This window comes from Mesoplodon densirostris, chromosome 3 (genome assembly GCF_025265405.1).
Source record: "Mesoplodon densirostris isolate mMesDen1 chromosome 3, mMesDen1 primary haplotype, whole genome shotgun sequence".
In the NCBI taxonomy this organism is placed as follows: Eukaryota; Metazoa; Chordata; class Mammalia; order Artiodactyla; family Ziphiidae; genus Mesoplodon; species Mesoplodon densirostris.
This window is the reverse complement of record NC_082663.1, coordinates 147,241,045-147,260,602: the sequence shown is the minus strand read 5'-3', so window position 1 is coordinate 147,260,602 and position 19,558 is coordinate 147,241,045. Positions and strand designations below refer to the sequence as shown.

The 19,558-nt window shown below is 49.3% G+C and overlaps 1 protein-coding gene across 1 annotated transcript in view; it reads right to left on the bottom strand.

Annotated features, from left to right (window-relative positions):
• Positions 1-14,275: 14,275 nt before the first annotated feature.
• ELAVL1 (ELAV like RNA binding protein 1) overlaps positions 14,276-19,558 on the bottom strand; it is a 37,678-nt gene continuing 32,395 nt past the window's right edge. The window contains exons 5-6 of the mRNA XM_060094242.1: positions 18,593-18,818; positions 14,276-15,815 (exon numbers count right to left, since the gene is read on the bottom strand). Coding sequence (XP_059950225.1) covers positions 15,491-15,815; positions 18,593-18,818 — 551 coding nt within the window. The 3' untranslated portion in view covers positions 14,276-15,490. The remainder of the gene's footprint in view (positions 15,816-18,592; positions 18,819-19,558) is intronic.

Genomic DNA, 19,558 nt, shown 5'->3' with positions numbered 1-19,558 from the left:
AGCTCGAGAGAGGAAAGCCAGGTGGCTGGGAAACCAGAGAGAGGGGGAGCTTTCCTTCACTCACCTTTGGACCTTGTATGCTTTGAACAGTGAACATTACTTATTAAGAATAAACACAGGGTTCCAAAGAAGACATACAGGTGGCCAATAGGCACATGAAAAGCTGCTCATCATCACTAATTATTAGAGAAATGCAAATCAAAACTACAATGAGGTACCAGCTCACACCTGTCAGAATGGCCATCATTAAAAAGTCTACAAATAACAGATGCTGGAGAGGGTGTGGAGAAAAGGGAGCCCTCCTATGCTGCTGGTGGGAATGTAGTAAACTGGTGCAGCCACTGTGGAAAACAGTGTGGAGGTTCCTCAAAAAACTAAAAATAGAGTTGCCATATGATCCAGCAATCCCACTCCTGGGCATATACCCAGACAAAACTATAATTTGAAAAGATACATGCACCCCAATGTTCCTGGCAGCACTATTTACAAAAGCCAAGATATGGAAACAATCTAAATGTCCATCGACAGATGACTGGATAAAGAAGATGTGGTATACTTAAACAATGGAATATTACTCAGCCAGTAAAAAGAATGAAATAATGCCATTTGCAGCAACATGGTTGGACCTAGAGATTATCATACTAAGCCAAGTAAGTCAGAAAGAGAAAGACAAATACCATATGATATAATTTATATGTGGAATCAAAAGTATGACACAAATGAACATATTTACAAAACAGAAACAGACTCACAGATATAGAGAACAGACTTGTGGTTGCAAAGGGGGAGGGGGGAGGGAAGTATTGGGAGTTTGGGATTAGCAGATACAAACTATTATATATAGGATACATAAACAACAAGGTCCTACTGTACAGCATAGGGAACTATATTCAATATCCTGTGATAAACCACAATGGAAAAGAATATGAAACAGAATATATGTATGAATAACTAAATCTCTTTGCGGTACAGCAGATATTAACACAACATTGTAAATCAACTATACTTCAGTAAATTTAAAAAAAAAGAATATACACAGGAAATGGTTAGTTAGTGATTAATGGGGATAGAGTTTCAGTTTGGGGTGATGAGGAAATTCTGGAGATGGATGGTGGAGATCGTTGCCCAATAAAGTGAATGTACTGAATGCCACTGAACTGGACACTTAAAAATAGTTTAAATGGAATCTAAAAAGTGACACATATTTACAGAACAGAAATAGACTCACAAACATAGAAAACTTATGGCTAACAAAGGGTAAAGGCGGGGGAGGGATAAATTAGGAGTTGGTGGCCAGGGTTGGTCAGGAGGTGGGGGGTGGAATGTGGGGCTAGCGGGGAGTGTGGGCAGGAGCCTTTATTGTGGTTTCCATGGGGACAAATGGGCAAGGAAGGGTAGGCAGGTTTATGATTGGCTAGTTTGAATAATTTCAGCAGGCTCTGGGTGTAGGGGCTGGCCCTAGTTGTCTGGCACTGGGTGCTGGGGTGATCAGGGCAGAGGAATATTACCTCCTGGAGTGTGAAAGCCTGATAAAGGAGGTGGTTGCCGCTATTGGCTCTGGATTGGTGGATCTGTCCACTAACACAAAAGGTGCACTTGTTGGTAAGTTGCTTACTCTCCCTAGGAATTAGCTAGTCCTGGGAGTCTCTCCCAGATCACCAAGGCCCCAAGATGTCAAATCATCAGAATACAGAAAATAAAGGACACAGTTAATATGCAAGGAAGAGGAGCAGCATTGCCAAAGGACAAAGACAGGAAGGCTGGAGCAGGACTGGGGGCAGGTTCTACCACATGGGTGATGTGGGAGGCTGGGATCGTCAATGCTGGGACTTCCTCCATCCCTCCCAGGCCCTCTGCCTTTGAGCCTTCTCTGGAACGGAGGGACTGAGGGGATTGCCAGGACCAAGCTTGGGGGCCAGGCTGACAATGCCAGCACCACCAGGGCTCTGTCTTCTGGCTTTGCTTACGGCTTCTGGCAGGTGCAGCTGTGTCTATGGACGGAGTCGTCCCAGGAGCCCTGCCCCACTGCCCTTGGATTCCTCCTGCCTGGTTCCGCCAATGGCTTCTCAGTCCTCCTCCCTACTCTGACCCCTCCTGATTGCATGAAATCCCCCCAGTTGCTTGAGCCCTCTCTAGATTGGGCCCATCTGCTGTTCCTTCTTGAGGCTCACTGTTTTTCTCTAACAATGTATAGTGAAGCATCAGGTTGTGGTTGTGCTTCTTTTTAAATTTCCAATCTCTTGTGAAGCAACATGCGGTTCTGCTGTATGTGGCCAACACACAGCTGGGAAGGTGCCAAGCGACTTCTAAGATTGGCTTCGACCCTGGGCAAGGAGAAGGATTAACTGAGGATGCGCTTAGAGGTCACAACAGTATCAAACGGCTTCCCACATTTCTAGACACCTCTGCTCTGGTCCTGTGCTTGTTTGCTGTGCTCAGCCTTGACCAGCATAGCACATGCTCAGTGCGGACAGGGACTGTCCTTTTGGGCTCATCTTTGTACTCTCAGAACCAGGGCATTGTAGGTTGTTGTGGGTTGGATTATGTCTCCCCAAATTCATGTGTTGGAGTCATAACCCCCAGGATCTCAGAATGTGACCGTATTGGGAAATAGGTTCATTGCAGATGTAATTCATAAAGATGAGGTCATACTGGGCCCCAAATCTGATATGACTGGTGGCCTTATTTGGACACAGACATGCACACAGGGAGAATTCCATGTGAAGGTGAAGGCAGAAATTGTAGTCAGGCCACCAGAAGCCAAGGAACGCCAAAGATTGCCAGAAACCATGGAAGCTAGGAGAGAGAGATTCCCCCTCACAGCCCTCAGAAGGAGCCAACTCTGCTGACACCTTGATCTTGGACTTCTAGTTTCTAGGACTGTGAGAAGTTTTTCTGTTGTTTAAGCCACCCTAGCAAAGTAATACACGTCTTTAGTTAATGACCATTGCAGGCTAATATCTGTGCATGAATAGACTCAATATTCCCTACATGAGCTGACCGATTTGGAGTGCTGAATGGGGTCCCCACATGGGCTGAGCATGCATGATTGGGTCAGTTGATCTACCACGAATGTCAAACTCTTGGCAGTTGAAAGCCCTAAGGTGATTTTTGTTTTTTTAATTGAGATAAAATTCCGGTATCAGAAACTTCTATTTTATTCTATTTTGTCTTATTTTATTTTAATTTTATTTTGTCTTATTTTATTTGCTGTGCTGTGCGGCTTGCAGGATCTTAGTTCCCTGACCAGGGATTGAACCCATGCCCTCAGCAGTGAAAGCACAGAGTCCTAACCACTGGACTGCTAGGGAATTCCCAGAAAATTCACCATTTTAAACTGAACAATTTAGTGGACTTCCCTACACTCACAAGGTTGTGCAACCACCACCTCCATCTTGTTCCAAAACATTTTCTTCACCCCAAAAGGAAACCCTGTGCCCATTAAGCAGTAGCGCTCGTCCCCTCCTCCCCCAGCCTCTGGAAATAACTGATCTACTTTCTGTGGATCTGCCTCTTCTGGACATTCCACATCAATAGAATCATAATAATGTGGCCTTTTGTGTCTGGCTTCTTTCACTGAGCATCACGTTCTCTGGCTTCATCCATGTTGTAGTGTGTCTGTCAGTGTTTCATTCCTTTTGATGGCTGAATGCTACTCCATTGTGTGGATGGACCACACTGTGTTTATGTTCGTGTGTTGATGGCCCACCTGCCTTAAAATGTTCTACCCAGTGAATATGTGCGGACTGAAAAAAAGAATGACTGGAAGGATAGAGGTTGAGGACAGGTGAGCTGTGGGGACAGAGGCACAGGTGGCCCAGGCCCTGCCGCCCTCCCTCAGGGCCAGGAGTCCAGCAGGGACTCCTAGGTCAGCCAGGGGAGCATGGGAGAGGGGGGATGCAGGGTAGGTGGTGGGGGGAGGGGAGCAAACTTTGTCCTCGCCCAGAGCCGGGCCTGACCTGCTCCCCTCTCCAGGTGACTGTGGCCGAGGCCCCGCCTTGGGGTCCTTCGGTTGGGACCCCAGGAGGGGCAGTCCTCCACCTGCAACACCCAGACCTTGTCAGGAGGGAAGCCAAAATTCTGCCCTTGGGACCCGATCACCACCCAGCTTGCTTCTCTTTGTACCGAGTACGTCTGCCAGCAAACGCACTGTGGATTTTCATACAGAGAGACCTGGGCTGCATCTGTCTAGGTGCTGAAAACACCAGCTGTGGAGAGCAGGTGTCTCCCCACCTGGGCACTGGGGGCGAGGGTGTCTTGGCTGCACTGGGAGGTCTGCTGGCTACACGCAGAGGGGGATGAAAGACGCAGCCAACTGGGGCAACGTCTGGTCCCCGGGCTGGTCCGTGCTCAGTTTCATGCTCTGCTGTTGCCATCCTGAAATTTTTAATACATCTTAAAAAACTTTATTTTTAAGTGTGGTAAAATACAAATAACATAAAATGCATCATTTGTAAAAGTGCACAGCTCAGCAGCATCGAGCACATTCACACTGTCGGGCAACCATCCCCACCATCATCTCCAGAACTTTCTCAACTTCCCAAACTGAAACTCTGTCCCCAGGAAACGCTGACTCCCCCTCCCCCTCCCCCAGTCCCTGGCCCCCACCATCTACTTCCTGTCTCTATGGATGTGACTCTAGGGACCTAGCAAAAGTGGAATCAGACAGTATTTGTCCTTTTGCGACTGGTTTATTTCACTTACCATCATGTCCTCATGGTTCATCCGTGTTGTAACGTGTGTCAGAATATCCTTCCTTTTAAAAGATGAATAATAGTCCATTTTATGTATATACTAACATTTTGTTTATCTGAAATTCTGAATAAGTTTTGCACAAGGGGCCCTGCATTTTCATGCTGCACTGGGCCCCCCAAATTACACAGCCTGTCCAGCTGGCCCCTGTCACACTAGATCCAGTAGGAGAAATCCTTCCAGGCCCAGCCGACAGCTTACTCAGTCCCCTCCTCCCTGAAACTCCCTGAAGGGAACCCAGAGGGGGTCAAACGACTAACTCCCCCCCATACGCTGCCTTGGGGAAGAACTCGGAGAAGACCCAGTGACAAATTTTGAAGGGCCTTTTATGGGTTGAATTGTGTCCCCCCACAAAACGTATGTTGAAATCCTAACCTCCAGGACCCCAGAATGTGACCGTATTTGGAGATACAGTCTTTCGAGAAGTAATCAAGTTAAAATCATTGTGGGCCCTAATCCAATAGGACTGGTGTCCTTATAACAAGGGGAAATTTGGATACAGAGACAGACATGCACAGAGGGAAGACGACGTGAGGACACAGGGAGAAGACAGACATCTACAAGCCAAGGAACGGGGCCACCCCTTCCGCTGAGGCTCGCACGGGGCAGGCACAGGGAGAACCCAGGCCTGTGTGAACCCACCTGCCTGTGGATGCCCAGGGGCGCCTGGGATGCTTTCAGCCTCTCCCTTCCCTCTGTCCCCTGCCTCCCTGACGGGGTGCCCACACCTTCCCGTCTGATGCAGGATCTAACCTGCACTGGGCAAGGGAGGATTCAAAGGGCCTGAAAAGGGGGAAGGCGAGGAAAGGGGTGCTATACACACATCGTGTCTTTAAATTAAAAATGTTTACAGGTTGCATCTTTGTGTGGCCAAAAGGGTTTAAAAAGAACTTGATAATTTTTTTTTTTTTTGGCTGCATTGCCAGTCTTTGTTGCTGTGCGCAGGCTTTCTCTAGTTGCGGCGAGCAGGGGCTACTCTTCATTGCGGTGCGCGGGCTTCTCATTGTGGTGGCTTCTCTTGTTGCAGAGCATGGGCTCTAGGCGTGCAGGCTTCAGTACCTGTGGCATGTGGGCTCAGTAGTTGTGGCGCACAGGCTTAGTTGCTCTGCGGCATGTGGGATCTTCCCGGACCAGGGATCGAACCCATGTCCCCTGCAATGGCAGGCTGATTCTTAACCATTGCGCCACCAGGGAAGCCCCGAACTTGATACCTTTTAATGTTCTTCTTCAGTCACGAAAGTAGATGAGTGAAATGCTTTACGATTTTTAAAAATTACCAAAAAAAAAAAAAAAAAAAAAAGAGAGAGACCAAGCCTTTTTTGAAAAAGCGTATTTAAGGTTTATGCTTTTGGTTGTCTGTGGGTCCGGGGCCCCGATGCATCCACAGTTAACGATCGTCCTCCTTCGCGCTCTAAGAAGCACGTTGATACCTCCATCTGGGTCACATCTCTTTGTAAGTTTCCCTTTATTCATTCACATTTTATTGTCACCTTGAAACGCTGCCCTGTGGTCCATTTGTTCCTTAGCCGCAGGCCTCCTAGGTCAGACCACAGGCACCACCGCCAGATGCCACGTGAAAACTCTTTAGTGGCGTTGCCCCCTCGTGCCCCGGCCCAGTCCACACAGCCCAGGAGGTGGAGTTTATGTTGAAGAGCCGACACGAGAAGGGCAAGGCCACTCCCAGCAAGGGGAACAGCAAGGGCCAGGCCTGGCACCCAAGGAACACGGACCCCTTCACTGCTGGTGTGATTCGAGGCCTCCACCACCTTGACTTGTGAACCTTGAGATAGACACACCCAGTGCCCCGTCCCCGGGAAAGGTCTGCGTGCACATCTATGCTGGCTTTCAGGGTCTGCCTTGAGATTTCTGTGCAAGCACACATGCATGGCTCTCTGAGGGGCCCTGGTGTGAATCTTTTGGTTGCCGTGCATCCTGTATGTCAGGTGAGACATCCCCATCAGGCTATTTCCCCGTTTTCCAGGCATGTGGCAATTTTATTGATGTGGACGACTGAGAAAGCTCATGTGCATTTGTCGGTTACAACTGGCTTTAGTTTCAGAGCCTCTGGATCCCAGAGTCTCTCCCACGGGGCCCTGGAGGTCCCGGAGCTCCAGCCCCTGCACAGACGATGTCTGAGGACTCGCTTTGCCCCGTTCCTCCGTGCTGCCCCGGGGGCTGGCTGCGTGGTGTGGGTCGGGCGGGTGGGTGGTTTACACAGTTGACCCACCAAGCTTCTCCAGGAGGCTTCACTTGACAGAGAGAAGAGGGCATTCGTGCTTGTGCCTGCCCAGCCCCACCTCTTGTCCTGGGATTCCTCCAACCGGAAAGGACCCTTCAGCGGGGCCTGCCCCGAGCCCTGGTCCCTCTCCCCGACACCCACCCAGCGGCTCTGAGCTGCAGTTTCTTCCGGGACCCAGGCCCTCACACCGCAGGGCCCAGGTGCCGCTGTGCTCTGACTCTTTAGGCCCTGCACCAAATCCTTCAACTCTAAGAAAAGCAGTCAGACGGAAGGCGGTCCTTGGAATGAAGGGGAAGGTGGATTTTTTTCTTTTTAATTAATTTACTTATTTTGGCTGCTCCGGGTCTTAGTTGTGGCATACGGACTCTTTTGTTTAAAATTTAATTAATTAATTTATTTATTTTTGGCTGCATTGGGTCTTTGTTGCTGCACATGGGCTTCCTCTAGTTGTGGCGAGCGGGGGCTGCTCTTCCTTGTGGTGCGCGGGCTTCTCATTGCGGTGTCTTCTCTTGTTGCAGAGCGCAGGCTCTAGGCACGTGGGCTTCAGTAGTTGTGGCTCGTGGGCTCTAGAGCACAGGCTCAGTAGTTGTGGCGCACAGGCTTAGTTGCTCCGTGGCATGAGGGATCTTCCCAGACCAGGGCTCAAACCCGGTCCCCTGCGTTGGCAGGCAGATTCTTAACCACTGTGCCATCAGGGAAGCCCGGCATGCAGACTCTTAGTTGCAGGCATGCATGCGGGATCTAGTTCCCCAACCAGGGATCAAACCCAGGCCCCCTGCACTGGGAGCACGGAGTCTTACCCACTGGACCACCAGGGAAGTCCCGGGAAGGTGGATTTTGAGACTCCACAGTCTCCAGGAAGCCCAAAGAAAACCAGAAAACTCCTGAACAGAGAGGGTGGCAGGCCGTGGGACCCATGCTTCCACAAGACCCCAAGCTCAGAGGGCCCCACGCCCCACGCTTGGTTTAACGCTCTGAGGTCACCGACTTGAAATTCTTGGTACTTTCTGAACCAGAGGCCCCTGCAAATTCTGTCCCAGTTTGGTGGTTTAGGAGAAGCCCTCGGGCTCTCAGAGGACACTGTCCCTGGAGGTCCAGGTGGGGGGAGCTGGCTGTGCGCTCACGATGCAGGGGCTCAAGAGAAATTCCCTCCCTCACTTGCTCTGGGGTGACCGAAAGACCCCCGGGAGAGCTGGGGGCTGGGTTCAGGCCCCTGGCACGTGCCCACGGGCACCTGAGCCCCTCCCCACCCCTGTGCAGTTACACAGGCATAATGTCCCACCTGTGGGAGGCGTCCTGCCCCGTACACACCCCCAACTTCCCATCCCTGGCTGAAGCCCAAAATGGACACGTTCAGAGGCACAGAGCTAAGGGGCAGTCCAAACTCAGGATGCTCTGTATCAAACCAGTGGGGGGAAAAAAAAATCGCCAGCACCGAACGGTGTCTGTTTTTCCAACTGGCTAAGCTTCAGGGCATCACCTTTAAATGAGTACGTGGGCAGTACTAACACCTCAGTGAAGTACTCTGTAAGGTGCACAGCACGCTGGTTGCTAATAGCGATCACCTCTCACCACCACCTCCTGGCTCCTCGGAACTCGCTTCTGCTCGGACGCCCCGCCCCGGAGGGCCTCACATGCCCCGGCACTCGGCACACCCACAGGTTGGATGGGGGTCTTCGGTCTGTTCTTTTGGACCTCTGGGTGGGCAAAGCAAGGCTCTGAACTGGGGAGAAATGCTCCCTGGCCAGCTTGAATTGTGCTGCAGGACTTCTGGGCGGCTTCCCAGAGCCCGGGGCTGCCACTTGTCCAGGCTTGCAGGCCCACGTCACCACCATCTGTCCTGCTCTGAGTGGGCTCCAGGCCAGGGGCAGAGGGTAAGACCCACTGTGCTGTCCCTAGCGCCCCCGACTCCACAGTAAAAAACACTCTCACAGCAGAACGGTCCTTCCTGTCACTAAACAGAAACCATGGTTCTCAGGGACACCACCAGTGTCTATGATTTTCTCCCTTCTCTTTAGGAAATCCTTTGCAATTGTGCTAGGGAAGTACTGAGGTGAACAAACAAAAAGACCCAAAGACAGGGACTTCCCTGGTGGTCCAGTGGCTAAGACTCCATGCTCCCAATGCAGGGGGCCCAGGTTCGATCCCTGGTCAGGGAACTAGATCCTACATGAGTGCCGCAACTAAGACTCAACACAACCAAATAAATAAATAAATATTTTAAAAAATATATCTTAAAAAAAAAAAAAGGACCCAAAGGAAAGGGATGCAGGCATTAAGCCCTCAGAGTCTTAACCTTGAACGGAACCGTGAAGACAGCACCCCCCTACCCCGGGCAGGCTGGCAGCAAGAGCCCCCCACCTCGCACGTGGACTCGGCCTCTCAGCTCTGAATCCTGGGGTGGGGGGAATCGGAAGCTGTCCTGCACACCAGATGTGGAGCTGGGGGCGGCAAGGCTTTGTGACAGCACACCCCCACTTACACCACTGGCTTCTTAGAGGGGGTCCCTGGAGCATCGGCATCACTTGGGAGTTGGTTGGGTTAGAAATGCAGAGTCTCGGGCTCAGCCCAGAACTGCTGAAGCCGGATCTGCTTTTGAACAAGGCCCCTGGGGGAGGGGGATGCACACTCTGGTCTGTGATGCGCAGGGAAGGGCTGACGCCCAGACCCCTTCTCCTCAGTGCAGTAGGTGTAGATGGCGCCTGCGGAGCTGCCTGGAGGTCCCAGGACACCCCTGGAGCCACCTCCAGCTGGAGCCCAGCCGCCTTCCCCACGTGGTGCCGGCCTGCCCCTCTGCCAGGGACTCGGGCTGGGTTTTCTGAGGGAGCTCAACGCAGAACCACAAGACACACACAGACAAGAAAGAAAATCCAGTGACTTCAGGAGAGGCCCTGTAGTGCCGCTGGGGAAGCACGTCCACGGGTTTAGCTGAGCCCACTGGGTGCGGGGGAGCCGGGGGGGTTACTGCTCTCTCTGCCAACCCTAGCCTCTCTCCTTGGATGCGTCTTGGATTCAGAGTGGCTGTGGTGTGGTACCTACTTGATCTGTTTTCCTTTCCACAAGGATCCTATGGGCTGGGCGTTATGGACCCCATTTCACAGCTGGGGAGACTGAGGCTCAGAGTCAGGGGCTTGCCTGCGGTGCACACTAGGGAGGCAGCAGAGTCAGGATTCGAACCTAAAACTCCGACCCTAAGACTCTTATGCTCCGCCCTGCCTCTGGGTGAGTTCGAACTCACCTTCCATCACCTGAGGAGATAAGTGTCAGAAGACATTTGGAATGGCCAGGGGCTCAGGTGTGGGCAGCAGACAGACAGGCAACACTCAGGGACAAGACAGGAGGCCCAGGAACCTTTGAACATGGAGAAGAGGAGTCCCTGGGTCTCCAGGGGGAGGGGGCTGATTTGTGAGTGCGTCCATGGGGGAGGCCAGCATCTGGGCGGGGCAGAGGGAGGTGGGGGAGCCAGTCACAGGGCATGTCCTGGTGCCTTCCTCTCTGTCCTCCAGGCTGGGCTGTCTGAGGGCTCCCTCCTTCCCCACATGGGTCAAGGCCACGGCCTGGCACAGCACCTGGCAAAGCGCCTGGCAAGGGGCAGCCCACGCTCACCTAGGAAGGAGCAAGTCACCTGTGGCCCTGGCTGGCGCGTCACTCGGCGATGGCTGCTTACAAGTCACACACCATCACCCCTACACCACCGTGTCTCAACGATCCCACTTCATTTATTACCAAAATATCACAGAGGTCCAGTCATAGTTAACATACAGCGTTTAACACAAACCTAATACCTGTGAAAAGAACTAAGTATTCGGACAATCGAGTCGTTTGGAACCATAACGCCCCAAACCGTTATCACTCCGTACTCCAAAAATACACTTTGAGAGCTTTGGAAACTGAATTAAAATGTCTACACAGCTATGAACAATTGTTTAATAAAACTTTTTCATGTTTCCATTACATGTAAATATATCAATTTGGCATCTCTATAAAAACTCTGAAAATGGTGCAAAAGTTTCATTCTCTTTGAGAAAGCCATTGACAAAAAATATTCACACTTCACTAAAATTTTGAAAAATGGTCTTCTTTCAAAGCTTCTTTATTAATCTGAAATCTTCTGGTTTATCAAAATCTAGGTTTGCTTTTTCCTCCTAAAACACTAAAGAACATTTATTCACAAGGATAAAAAGGCAAACTTGGGGAGATGGAAAACTGAGAAGGACTTTTTTTTTCTTCTGAAAAGCAAAAAAAAAAGGCAAAAAAAGAAAAAGGCAAAAAAAAAAAAAAAAAGGCTAGTTACATAAGCATCCTCCAAAGAACACAATGGGATTCATTTTATTGTTGACTTTTGGACAGCAGTGTCATACTTTATTGAAAACAAACCCATGTAAAAACAAAGTTAAAATGAAAAATGGTACCTGAAAAATAAATTATTTTATATAAAACAAATCAATAACTTAAAACACACTAATATACAAAAGGTCTACCCATCTACTGTACAACATGGGAAGCAGCTGGGAAAGTGCCCCCCAGAGCAAATCACTGTAAACGGAACATTACATGATAAAGAGGTGGCCCCAACCAACAGACAAGCCTTCTCTCCTGGTGGAAGTGAAACAGTCCTCCCGAGTCGCTGCAAACCACCGGTCAGCCTAACTTCGGTCCTCATGGGGACTTACAAGGAGTCATTTATTTATTTATTTTAACGACCAAGCAGAAAACTGAACTCTGTCACCAAAAGGTTGTGGAAAAATACAATCATTAGAAGTCAGAGTCCAATCAAAAGGTGTGGAAATGTGAACCCTGCCGGGAGCCCTACCGCTAGCTACCGTAGGACTGTCCATTCTCGATGCCCCTCGACGGAAAGCACGTGGGGCTTCGGGTGGGGGCCGGGCCTGGGAATCTGACGAGCAGCAGGTGTTTTCCTGAGGAGCTGCCTCAGGGCCCAGGAGGTACCGCGGGTCCTGGGAAGACGGGAAGGATTTCAGGTGGAGGGTTGGGGTTATGGGGAAGAGAGGCCCCCGGCAGCTTATTCTCACTCTCTGTGATCCAACCCAGGATGGGTGCAGAAAGCACAGAGTAGTCCGGTCAGGCTGAATCGGATGGGAAATGGGGCAGCTGGGAGACGTGAACTCTGATTTTCAAGGCCAACAGCGACTGGGGTCAGTCCATGGCCCTAGTCTGAAGGCAAACCAGCGATAAGTTATTGCCAATAACTGTCTTGGGATTCATCTGTCTGCCTGACCCGGCAGGGCTCCCCCCAAGCTGCCAGCTCCCAAGGGGCTGGCTCCCTAAGCAGCACAGTTCAGACCCTGGGTTTCCAGCACTAACACCAAGTGCAGACTCTCGGAGGTTAAGGCAGCTGCCCTTGGCAAGGGAAAGACTCACCTTTTGGGGGACAAAGGTGAAACCTACCCGGTGCCACATGCCTACGGGCTGAGAAAGCCCAGCTCCTCCGTTATTCTGGCAAGAGGGTGGCCGTGGTGGCCGGGGGATCACAGTCATAGGACGTATGACCAGAGGCACAGCCAGTGCAGAAAACCACAGCTTGCCATATCACATCGAAAAGCTAAAGAAAGGCAGAGCCACGGGGTAATAAACAATGGATAACTCAACTGGAACCAGGTTCACAAATCTGGAGCTGCTTAGTGAACAACTATGAGGGGAAGTTACATAGGCCAAAAGAGAATTCAATTCAATCAGAGAATTCTTTGGTATTTATGTACCAAACCAAAGTTTCAATAAATTAACATCATCTACTCTTAACTTTTTCATCAAAATTCCCAAATAAAAGGAGATCACTCATTTTACGAAATACAAATAAGATTGATGTTAAAAAAAAAAAACCCACAACTTTTTTTTAACACGGTTTCTTTTGGATTTAAAACTTTAAAAAAAATGGGATCTTCCTTTTGCAAACAGGCCTAGAGAGAAGATGTAATGAACTTTTTGGACACAGGGCCAGCATCTGGCACTTCCATGGGAGTGACAATTACTTCTCAGGAGTAAAACACGTCAAAGGCCAAATCCTCCCGCACGCTCACAAATTAAAACTCCCAAAGAAGCACATTGGGGTTTTCAGCCAGAAGGATGTTCAAAGAGTGGGGACCATGTAAAACGAGAATTTTACTGAGAAACTTCAGGCAACTCTCAAAGGTCCGTATGCGCTTCACGTTTCCTGTTCATCTGTGCCAGCACCAGGATAATCAGTGTGGTTCCAATAAAACAGAGGGGAGGAAATCAGCTGCGGTGCTGGCTGTGAGCCCATCACTTCGCAGTTTAGGCCTCTGAAAGAATTCTCGTAGGAAATGGAACACTAGTGCAGGCTGGCAGGATGGTGTGTCAGCGAGGAGACTCAAGGATCACTCTCAGGACTGGGCACCTCATCTTCACTGAAATGTTGGCCTGAAGCTAGCACAACCTATACGGCGTATTTTTCCAGGAAAACATCCCAGCCCCGGGGTGCAGACCACTCCGGGGCACATGCAGTGGGGACCCTCTTTGCATCAAATCTGGGCAAACGGGCCTTGGTTCCAGGAAGAGGCACGCAAGCTAGCTTTGACATAGCATCTGGAAAATTCTGCTGCAGACAGGAGGTCCTCCATGGCACTTGGCCAACTTATGAGACAAGGCTTCAAGGTATGAGCTTGGCCCTTTGTGGGAGAAGAAGAGGGCAACATGGGAAATTCAGGAGGACCACACAAGCAGCTGGCAGCCCCTCAGTGAAGTATGAGGGAAGCAGTGGGGGGGGGGGGGGGGGGCGGGCAGCCTCAAATGGTCCAGGGGTTGCTCAGAACACAGACCCGCTCTGGAGAACGCTGTGCCTACTGCCCAATGTCTTCCACTTAAATAAACAGATAGATAAATAATGCCGCAATTCCATGACATCAATAACTAAAAAGCAGCTTACTGTTACATGTTTTAGTCTCGTGTCAAGGCTAAAAACTGCTGGTACTAAGTTATTGTGTTTTTGATTCTCTTGCACACTGGTTATTTATAAAAATCAGATCACGCTCCTGAGGAGTTGCCCGGAGATCGGGCCCTGCCTATTTACTTCTCTGGCCCTCTCTTACACTCTCCCTGCCGGCTCCCCATTTTAAAAAAACACCATCTGTGATGGCACAATCCTAACGTCACAGATTTGTAAATGCTTTGTCTTGAGGCAAATATGTTTGTTTCTTAAGATCTTATAAATCCTCCCTGAATGCTGGGCTGTCTGTACCTTACCTAGCCAAAAAGAAAGAAAAGGTAAAATAAAAAACAAAACAAAATTCGAGCAAAACAAAATCAAATTTAATGGTCTTAAATGCAAAAGTAAAAACAAACGAAAAACACAAAAAAGCAAAAGAAAATTAACAGAACAGAACAACCCAAAATGTCAAGGCAGTTATGAAGAGAACTTTGAAGGTTAATCTTTAAAACTACAAATCAAAGGATTTTTTTTCTTTTTTTTTCTTTTTTCTTTTTTTTTTTTTTGTTAATAGGTAACTGGCAGGAAGTAAGTACTTTTCTGCTGAGTGTTCATAGGAAAGCAAAGTTTCAAAACAAAATCCGACTAAAATAGAAAAAAGCCTAGCGCTCACGAGAAGGGATGCGAGAAATACAATGCTCAAATGTTTCTGTGTCATTAAAAAATAGAGCTATTTTACGCACTGGGGCCGTGTTCAATGCTCTTGGAAACTGGAGAGATGATTGTGAACAACAGTATCTGATGTGTGGAGGCACCATGCATGCAATGTGTGGACAGGAATCGGGATGTCAGAGGAGCGACACGTCTTCAGGCGTGCCTGGAGCTGAGATCTGACTCTGGAATATACTGGAGTTTCCCTGAAACTCTTTGGTCCGTTCCCATTGGCGCCTGGGCTTAGGAAACCCACTTGTGTCCTCGGCAGAGCCTGGCCCGGCCTGGTGTGGCCCCCCTCCCCACTTGTGGCCCACGGCAGACGGGTCCGCTGCCACTGCCGGGGCCAATCGGCTGAGTGAGCAGGAGGTGGCAATGGGACCTGCTTGGGAAAGCAATTTCCTGTCAACCAAAGCAGAAATCGCTTAAAATGTTGAAGCGGTTGAGAAAACGCACACAAGGCATCTGTCTAACATCTTTAGTTTGAAAACTAAAACTAAAAGGTCATTTCTTTTTGTTTGTTTCTATCCAGTTTGTGGAGACATCGAATGAAACGCGTGTTAGACAGTCTCAGAAGTTAAAGCATGCTTCAGTTTCACCACCATCCCGAAGGACTGGTTAGTCAATGCAGTCTACTTAGATTTCTGTTTAATATATATTTTAAAGGAAATAACTTAAGAAACTTAAAATTGATCTAACATTGTGGGATTTCAAACATTTGAACATGTCGGTTGCATCCCAGAGTATAAAAACCTTTTCACTTCTCATTTAGACTAAGACAAACACTTGTGAAAATTGGCGCAAAATGAGTTGTACACTAACAAAAAAGTTTCAACTTCTTCACTCTTAATTATCTATTCCGTACAAAAAAAAGCATGAGCGAGTTATTTGTGGGACTTGTTGGTTTTGAAGGAAACCTGTAAGATTTTGTCCCCCAGGCGGTAGCCGTTCAGACTTGCTATGGCCATCGCGGCTTCTTCATAGTTTGTCATGGTCACAAAACCAAAGCCTTTGCACTTGTTGGTGTTGAAGTCGCGAATCACTTTCACATTGGTAACTGCACCAAAGGGGCCAAACATCTGCCAGAGGATTCCCTCATCGGCATCTTGACCAAGGTTGTAGATGAAGATGCACCAGCCCGAAGAAGCGTTGCCTGGGACATTGACACCAGAAAGCCCACTCATGTGATCTACACCCATAGGGGAGAACCTAGCAAACAGAGAGCAAGGTCAAGGTCAGTGCGGGCCAGCGAGCTGCACGCAGCCCATGTGAGGCGCTCGGGCTGACACACCCCACTCAGTCAAAATCAGGACTTTTCAACTGAGAGGAACTCAATATGGGGGCGGAGGGAGGGCATGGGCTCCCTGCTCTGTAGGGAGTCGACTCCGAGGAGAGACGCTTGCTGCCTGCAGGGGGTCAGGCCTCAGAGCGATGGCCTCTAGTGGCCTCTGACCAGCCGCTCCCTCCACCCCTCCCACCTTGGTGGGGTGGTCCTGTTTAGTCACACCCGTACTTCCCACATTTTAAGTGATGGAAGCTTCTCCACATCCTCCGAGGTGCCGTTACACCCCCAGCTCTCCCCGGAGGAAACCGTTCCTCATCCTGTGTCTGTATCTGTATGTGTGTTTGCGGGGGTATGGTAGGGGTGGGGAGAGGGCTGAATTTTTTTTTCTTTCTCTGAATTTTATACCCCATCCCCACCCCCATCGGCACCCTCCCTCTCCGAGGGTTCACGTCCGAGCGGTGCCCGCATATAGCACACTCCCGCGAAGGGACACTGCCGGCAGGGCACAGCTCCAGACACCCTTCCGCTGCTGGCTCTTACCAGCCCAGAAGGTCCAGGGCTATGAACTCTAAGTCCACCAAGCTTTACCAAAAATGTGGAGCCCCTTTCTAAAGCGCCACTTATTAGTCACATCAAAAATAAGCCTTCTACAAGTCGTGGGCAATAAGGATTAAGGGAGATGACAAGATTGTTACTGAAGCCACGTGGCCCTTGAGATGTTTCACAAGCTCAAAAGTAACTGTTGGAGGATCAATTTAAGAATATTTGAGCACGATACAGCATCTCTGAAGCCACACAATGCAAGTGGAGAAGTATTACCTGCTCCAAAATAAAATCAGGTTCGAGTTGTGGGTCTGATCCAGGGGTGAGTGGGGGGTGCCTTCAAGTGTCACTAAACAGATTCACACCCTCAGCAGACACGGGAGAAGAGTGGCCAGCCCCCGAGGTGCAGACCACTGACACAACGGTGATCGCTGATGCAGGTACAGAAGAATCAAGGCACACTGTGGGCCATGGTTTTGAATTTGTGAGAATAATTTTAAACAGCCCGTACCAAATGTCTGAATTGGTTAGATGACTCAGGAGGCTTGTTAGTGGTGAGACCACAGTATCATTGAAATGGGGGTGGGAAAAGGCACCCAAGTATCTGTATGAGCTGCTTTTCAGTGAGAAATGGAAAGACATTCTGACTTTTAAAAGGACCTCCTTTTCTCCAAGTTTTGTAGGACACGGACCCAAGTTACCATAGTTAACTAAATCTTGACATGGATATTATACTGAAAATAATCTGAGGTAATATTTTACTGTCTTTTATTGACATGATTCTCATTCTTATACATTCTTGTGAGTTTTCTCCTGTTAGTTGGAGCTGATCTGTTTCATCTCAACTGTCATGAAACCCACCCCCATTCTTTCCTCTGATGGTGCAAGAGGAGAACTGACTCTTCCTTGATTTGGGGACTTTTCCCAACATGATAAGAACTGACTGCAAACCCTCTCCTCTTCTGGGTTTTCTTTCTTCTTATTCTTATCTTAGTCTGCATCCTGGTGGCGAAACTTCCCGCCCGCCCCTTCCTTCCGTCCATCTCTGGAGGTCACGGTCCCTCTCCTGCCTGGCCCCTTCTGCACCTCCCATCTCTCCTTTCTCTTCTCCTCCAAGCTTCCTGGTTTTCCAGAGTTCCTGGGTAACTCACTGAACTTGGCTATCTACACATCCCACCAGGTCACCAGTGAGGCCGACCGTGCTGACTTTCAAAACTGGATTTAGCTCACTTCTGTCCAAAGACGCTTCCCCTGCTTTGCCTTTAAACCAGAAAAGCCAATGAAGGAAGGCCAGCTTTGGAACCTGAGCTGAGTTGAGAACCCTGGATTATTGTACTGTGAAAATAAGACCTTGAAAAACAGCATCTGTGGAAATGAGCAGGGTGTTACCCAACCTCACCGCTTAAAACAAAGACGGGAACCCTGAAAAGTCGCAGAGAGAAATCCATAACATACCTGAGATTAGCCCTCATGCCACTTCTCAACACTGGGAGAAGTGGGATCTCAGCTGTTCGTGAGGCAGTAACACGCGTGATTTCAGAGTCCAAGTTACTGACTCTACTTGTCTCTGTTCTGCTAGATCCTGGCGACTAGAATCATTTTATATGGAAAGACTAAGGAAGGTGGGAAAACAGTTCACCTCTAGGATGCGGCTTTTAAACAGAAGGCATATAATAATATTCAGACACCAAACGACTCCACAAGGTAGGTGTATGAGAAAGGTTTGCCTTAGGGCCGCTGATCAAATGTCTAAAACCTGTTTAAAACTCTGGAAGAACGGCTCTTGCATAAGCACCCCTAAAGCTGTATCTTTTCTCTCCCAGATACGGGATGATCTTTTAAACTCGTGGGTCTACTCGCATATCACTAGAAACTGCAGGCTGCAGCGCTATGCACTCACTCTCCTGGGAGCTGGTTGGAGCTGCACTACCTTTTTCATTCTAGTTAAAGACAACACTTGGATGTAAATAAACAGCTTCCATACAGATACCTTTCTGATGGAGGTGGGGGACATGGGGACATGAAATGGCTGTGAGCGCGACTTTCTGATGTGATCAGCCCAGAGGCTTCCACTGCACAGTCACCAACCAGCAGGGCTCCGCGCGGCCAGAAGGGGCCCGAGTGGCCGTGGTGGGAAGAGCGCGTCCTCCTGACCCACCTGAATCTCTGCGCCTGGTGATGAACGGGGCCTCCGAACCGCCTAGCTGGCGAGTGGTACAGCTGGGAGAGCAGCGCCACGTTTTTGTTCTGGTTGGGATTGGCTGCAAACTTCACTGTAATGGGCTCGGAGGAACCTGGGGGTTTATGACCATTGAAACTGGTAATTGCCTCTTCTGCTTCCGACCGTTTGTCAAACCGGATAAACGCAACCCCTCTGGACAAACCTTTTTAACAAACCAACAAAAATGGAGTTAGGGGGAAAACTGCAAGGATTTTTAAAACTGAAAAGCAAAAGTCAAGTCAGTCAGGCTACTGTGGTTCAAACTGGATGCTTGGTTAATGAGATAAACAAAAATTAAACCTAAATATGGAAACATGAACAAATTAAAAAAACAAACAATGACTAATAAAAGATTAAGGTTTCAGACTTTCTTCTGAGTTGAAGCAACGACTCCACAGCCTCAGTGCCAAAAGATACTTTGGTGACAGGAGTCTCAAATAAGACACCCCAGACCTCTTTCTTAAAAGAAGCCACATTAGAAGAGATTATGTCCTCCATCACCATTTTGATGCCAGGTGCCTACCGCAGTGTGGGTGCACGGCGTGCTGAGGGGTAGGTGGGTGATAAGGAATTGTCCCTGGGCTCCGGGAGCTCCCTCCCATGGCCTTCCCGGCCATCTGGCCACATACCCCAGCTGAGCCTTTGCAGCATGTCGCCTCCTGGGCTGGCCTGACCGAATCCCTGTTTGCTCGGTGCCTGGCTCAGCCTCCTGCATCCCTCAAGGGCGTGGAATCCTAGTAACCAAGCTGAACCCTGATGACTCTTTCCTGCCACCAACACCTCACTCACCTCTTGGATATTTCCACTGTAAGGTCCTGGGACCTCCTGTGGGCCCCAAGTTGCCCTCAGAATCAAGTGAGGCCACGCATTCTTTCCCCAGAAAACTGCCGACAATGGTACTGA